Source organism: Pleuronectes platessa, chromosome 21, assembly GCF_947347685.1.
Source record: "Pleuronectes platessa chromosome 21, fPlePla1.1, whole genome shotgun sequence".
NCBI lineage: Eukaryota > Metazoa > Chordata > Actinopteri > Pleuronectiformes > Pleuronectidae > Pleuronectes > Pleuronectes platessa.
Window position 1 is genome coordinate 18,399,528 of NC_070646.1, and position 5,640 is coordinate 18,405,167.

General features: G+C 43.6%; 1 protein-coding gene across 1 annotated transcript; it reads left to right on the top strand.

Moving 5' to 3' along the window:
• The first annotated feature begins 207 nt into the window (after positions 1 to 207).
• adoa (2-aminoethanethiol (cysteamine) dioxygenase a) lies at positions 208 to 3,568 on the top strand. The gene is made up of 2 exons (XM_053413544.1): positions 208 to 770; positions 2,098 to 3,568. The coding sequence occupies exons 1-2, from the start codon at positions 450 to 452 to the stop codon at positions 2,554 to 2,556; spliced, it is 780 nt and encodes a 259-aa protein (XP_053269519.1). The 5' UTR covers positions 208 to 449; the 3' UTR covers positions 2,557 to 3,568.
• The last annotated feature ends 2,072 nt before the right edge of the window (positions 3,569 to 5,640 follow it).

The window sequence follows — 5,640 nt, forward strand, 5'->3', positions numbered from 1 at the left end:
GCTGACCATGTTATATATCTAATTTATTGAGTTTGTTGGTATATGCTCTAATCATGTATAATCACAGAAACATGTCTGTCATAGTCTGATCACACAGTTCTCCACTTATCATGGGAATGTTAATGAGATGTAGAGATGATACTTCCAGATAAAACTACACATCCCAGGTTGCTCTCGGCCTCCTGCGCCTGCTCAGTGAACACGAAAGAGGGGAAGACGGTGGAAAATGACCGCGGGGAGGCTCTCATCTGGGGCTGGAATCAGACGATATCACAATGAAACACGTCTTCATTTGATAAAAACAACACCCTCGTCTGCTGTGAGCGTCCGCCGACCTGCCCCGGAGGGAACCTGCTGACGCTGGAGGTTTCACGGGCTTTGATTCCTCGTGTTTGCGTCGGAGCCAGGGACACACCGATAACCGTTAGTTGTCCTCACCCGCAGCCAGAATGCCGCGGGACAACAAAACTCCTCTGATCCAAAAGATAGCGAAGCAGGCCTGCATCACCTACAGGGGACTCAAGTCTTCGGTCGACGTGGCGGACACACAGAGCGAGCTCATCTCGCTGGTGACTGCGGTGCGGGCGGCGGACCTGAAAATCGCTCCCCGGGAAGGCAAGCCCAGCTCCGGGGCGGCGGGGCTCCAGAGCCCCCCGGTCACCTACATGCACATCTGCGAGACGGACGTGTTCAGCATGGGGGTGTTCCTGCTGAGGCCTGGCGCCTCCATACCGCTGCACGACCACCCGGACATGAACGGGATGCTCAAGGTCTTTACACCGCCTCATGTCTGCTGTGTTGTGGCTCCACACACACACACTCTGTCTGTTAGGTGACTTGTGTTCGAAAGAGTTAAAAACCCTGAGGAGTGGGACCATTTCTTTAGCTTCAGGAAACTGTTCATAGATGAAGTTGTACTGTTTGAATTTGTGACCTTTGCATTTCTGATTAACATCAAGTTGTCTATATTATATCAGAGCACAGATGTGTCTGATCCTCCCTGACATCATTGTCTAGGGTCACAGATGTGTGCAGACAGTTCACCGTCAACTAAAGACCACCTCTAATGCACACAAAGCTCCAGCAGCTTCACTGTTTGTCATTTATTCCGGGTAATTTGTTTAATTTGCATTTTTTCTTTGGAAGTCGCTCCACAGAAACATGAAATCAACCCGGTGATCTCACGTTATCAGTTTATTTTGTGGAATCGTCTTGAAGGCAAACTGTTGAGAGCAGCTTTTATATCAGAGGGATAGTCCACAAAACACTTCTGGAGTCTCAGGGGTAAATTTAAGTTTCAAACATAAAGAAAAACAACAGAAAAAAACATAATGCAACACATGAGCAGTATAGAGGCTGAAGCTTTGGTCACCATTTACTTCCATTGTTTTCGATTTGGTTGCAAAACTGTTTACCCATGAGACTCCAGAAGTGTTTTGTGGAGTCAAACCCCTCACCCACCCCTCCATCAGCATAGTGGTGGGTGGGTGATGAGTGCATTTCAATTTTTGGTAAACTTTCCCTTTAATGTGGTAACATTGTCCATATAGTGTTCTTCCTATGCACGTGGTTTGTCATGTGACTTACGCCCTGTCCACACGGAAGGCCTGCTCCCTCATCATAGGGAATATCGTGGGTCAAAGTTCACCGAAGTTGAACTCCCCGCAAAGCCCTTCTGTGATTTGCCTCGCCATAGGAAGCAAATGTTTTATTCAACAACAATAATAGCAGTGGCTATATGTGCCTTTCTCTACGTTTGGTTAGCACTGTTAGATCCAATTTCGAGTTTGCAGCCAAATTTAGCATCACTCTGCCACATTACTGACATTGACATGCGTTGAATTCTTGAGCCACAGTGTATTCCCCTTATGTTTGACTGATGGTTGATATTCTTTATCAACACCTACAGGCCTGGCATGCTCGTTTGAGCATTTGTAGGCGTTTTGTGTTCTTGTCTGGACGGAGATATCATGTAAATGAAGGTTGCTTGGATTTAGGGTTGAAAATATCTGTTTGAGAAATATCTGCAGAAGTCTTGAGAAGATATTAATCAGACACTAATCAATCTGAAACTCCTGTGTCCTGTCTCTGGTTCAGGTTCTCTACGGGAAGGTGAGCGTCCGCTGCTTCGATAAACTGGAGGATAACTTGACTGTCAGCTCCGTCCCACCTCATTTTGATCCACCACTGGCCCCGCTTCAGACGGCTTCCCTTTGGCGCTCCACCCTGCGATCAGTCGCCGAGTACTCAGAGAACAGCGGGCCGTGCCTCCTCACTCCTCTGAGGGATAACCTCCACCAGATCGATGCAGTGGAAGGGCCGGCTGCTTTCCTGGATATCCTGGCACCGCCGTACAATCCAGATGACGGGCGGGACTGTCACTATTACAAAATCCTGCAAACTGTGTTAGACAGGGAAATGGATGGCAAGATAAACGAGGCGCAGCAGGGAGAGGATAAGGAGAAAGAAGAGGAGACATGGCTACTTGAAGTCCCTCAGCCAGACGACTTCTGGTGTGGTGGGGAGCCCTATCCAGGCCCTGTGGTTTCTATCTGAGTGATCAGTGCAGCCTATTGCAGTCAGAATGTTGTGATGTTCGTCCATCCGCAACTGTGAGCTGTGTTTAACCCCCTTCCACAAAAAGGTCAAACATGAGGGTCACTCTTACCTGGAACTCAAAGAGCATGAGTGCCTTGCTAAAGGATGCTAGAGCAGGGCAGAGGCTTACAGACACAGGAGCTGTGAACTTTGACACCCCTACTAGAAGAGGGACCGCTGGACCTTCCATCACAAACTTAAAATTACCTTGTTGGTACTGCTACAAGTTTTGACAGCAGAAATCCACTTTCCGAAAGAATGAATGTCAGTGTGACGTCCTGTCAGTGGGGGGGGTGTCACCAGAGTCTCTGATTTGTGTCCTCACACATAATGTCTGTCTGTACTGCAGAGGACTGCCACATTGTGTCTTAATACCAAAGCCTGTAACTCCAGTCACCTGCCTTATTTGTGAATACTGAATGTATGCTTCTTTATTGCCGTTTTTATTGTACACACTAATTTCTTCTTCCAAAGTGCACACATCATATATATATATATTAAATATATATATACTTTAGCTCTATTTTATATGTGCTTAATTTATTCCACATGACATAGTTCCTATACAGGTCTGGACAGTTACGGGAACAAGCTGATGTTCAGCTCATTCTACAGATCTGGTCATGCGTTGTCATTTCGGCTCATGTAATTGAGACCAGTGATATGACGTATGTGATTCATCACATTAAAGACAGAGTGAAATCTTTCAATCCAGTCTAAAAGTAAAGTTTTACATTTTACAAAAGGAGGCTGTGTTAGGGAACATGAAAATGTTCATGGTGTAAAGCAACAGACATCTTCACTACCTTTTACATGTAGATTGATTAACATTACATCTGTCCTGTCTGTATGTTACCTAACTGTAGTTACACTCTTCTGCCCTTTGTTAGACTCGGGTCTAAGTGCCAGTTTATCCATGATTCTCTTACTTTGATGAATGTATGTGCAACAATAAAGTAGATGAAAAATTCTCGTGGTGCGTCAACTGTCATGGTGTCTCATACCACTCGTCCTAAGGTGTCACTTTTTGATCTTTGTAAATCCAGAAAGAGTGCCTCGCCACTTGTGCACATTTTGGCTCGTAGCTTACATTTTTTTATTACATTACATTTGGCTGACGCTCTCAAATGGTAGAGCGCTCTACCATTTGAGATAATCCCCCAGTAAATATTAATACATAAACCAGAAATAAGTTGCGAGAAGGGAACCTGGTAAGTGTTGTTACATTTCTGAAGTTCAACAAGTATGTCTGACTCTTCTGAATTCTCATGATGAGCTCTCAGATAGAGCTCTTCACAGCAGACGCTGACGTATCCTAACAGGAATAAAGAGTTGCAGTCAGTGGCATCAATGATAGAACTGTTCTATCTGTGTTTAGTGAGCCGGCGGGACACTATCAACAAATCTATTAAAATTTTTGATGTTTATGGCAGATTTTCCTTTGAAATTATGTACCCACTGAAGCCGCTTTTCTTTCATTTAACCCTGCAGGGGTGGATTCAGTCAACTCACCCACTAGGAACAAAAACCACAGAGCAACCACACAATCATTCTGCAAATATCTGTGACCCTATTGTGTTTCCGTAAATGGATAATTGAGATTTGATTCATTTTTGAATAACAATTTAATATTACAATTTAATTTAATACCAGAGTGCTTTAATTATTTTTCGCTATTTCAGAGTCACATTATGTTGAAGGGCAGAATGTTGGCATGATGGTGTGGTGGTTAGAACTTTCGCCTCAGTATTCCCAGTTTGAATCCTTAGGTGTGTCTGAATTCAGGGGCTGCATCTGTCACAGCAAGACTGTACCAATTTGAAGGCTCTTTTGAATGCGGTCGACAAATGTGTCCTTCCACCTCCGAGCAACGGCGGCTCCGCTGGCTAGGTCCTTACTGGGTCGACCTTTCCCAGGATTCTTGTGCATCAGTGACAAACAGTTTTTTCAAAAAGGCAATGGTGACAGCAGGTGACAACAATATAGTCAGTTAACTATAAGTTTTAAGTCTGTTTTAAGTCCAACATTTGGTGAATTTATCAACTCTAAATGCTAAAATTAAAATAATTTTCTTTTATGTTATAAGAAATTCCTTTCGGACATGCAGGTTTTGTCATTTATTTATGTGGATTTCCCTGTGTAAAATTCAATATAGTGATAATATTCATGTCTGCACCTACGGGATGGATCCAGGGACAGAGCCAGGGGGGGCATTGGCCCGAGCTGAAATCTGATTGATCCACGAAGTGCCCCTGTCCTGTCAGATTCTTACATAAATATGATCATATTTATTTTCTAAGAATTTTAAACGTGCACAATGTGTTTGAGCAAGGAACAAGTGTCAAAACATACTCAATGATATTAAATTTTGCTTAAAACTATGGAGCTAACAAGTAATGACTTCAATGTGCAACTTACTTTATCAGAAATTGTGTACATGTTCGACATATAATTGGACACACTATGTAAATTGTGGCACCTTTATAGCCCCTGATTGCGAAATCCTAGATCCGCCACTGTTGCAACTTGGACAACTACACACCGATAGTGACTGTATAGGGATATTGTCACTAGACAGTGCAGTTATAGTGATGCTGTCAGTCCAGTCAGTGGCTGTGCAATTATCTTCAATTTCCAGTGTGAAGTCTATCAGGCCAGTTTATCAGTGAGGGGAATATTTGTGGTGCAGCTTGATGGAAGTTGGAATCAGAAGAATAAAGACGTTATAGATTAGCCCAGGCCTCACCACAGCATCTCAGAAGCAGACGTGGGACACTGGGAAAAGTCTTTGTGTTCAGTATTCTCCAGAATCAAGATTGATATCAGTCTAATCTCTGTCTAGTGCAGAGAAAGGACATTTTCAGGCTGCCAATGACATAAATCGAAAACATCCGCTTCCTACAAATCCAGAACGACTTAATAAACAGAACTAAATTACTGAACAACACAAGAAGATGTCAGAATGCTCCATTTTGGTCACAGACAGGGAATGAAACTCAACATCAGAATTGTTCTATTAGACCCACAGCCTGTGACAGAGTT

Excerpts from the sequence above, each read along its gene's own strand:
- adoa (XM_053413544.1), top strand. The coding sequence starts at position 450 with ATGCCGCGGGACAACAAAACTCCTCTGATCCAAAAGATAGCGAAGCAG. Across the intron at positions 771-2,097 it reads ACATGAACGGGATGCTCAAG|GTTCTCTACGGGAAGGTGAG; the intron begins GTCTTTACACCG and ends TCTCTGGTTCAG.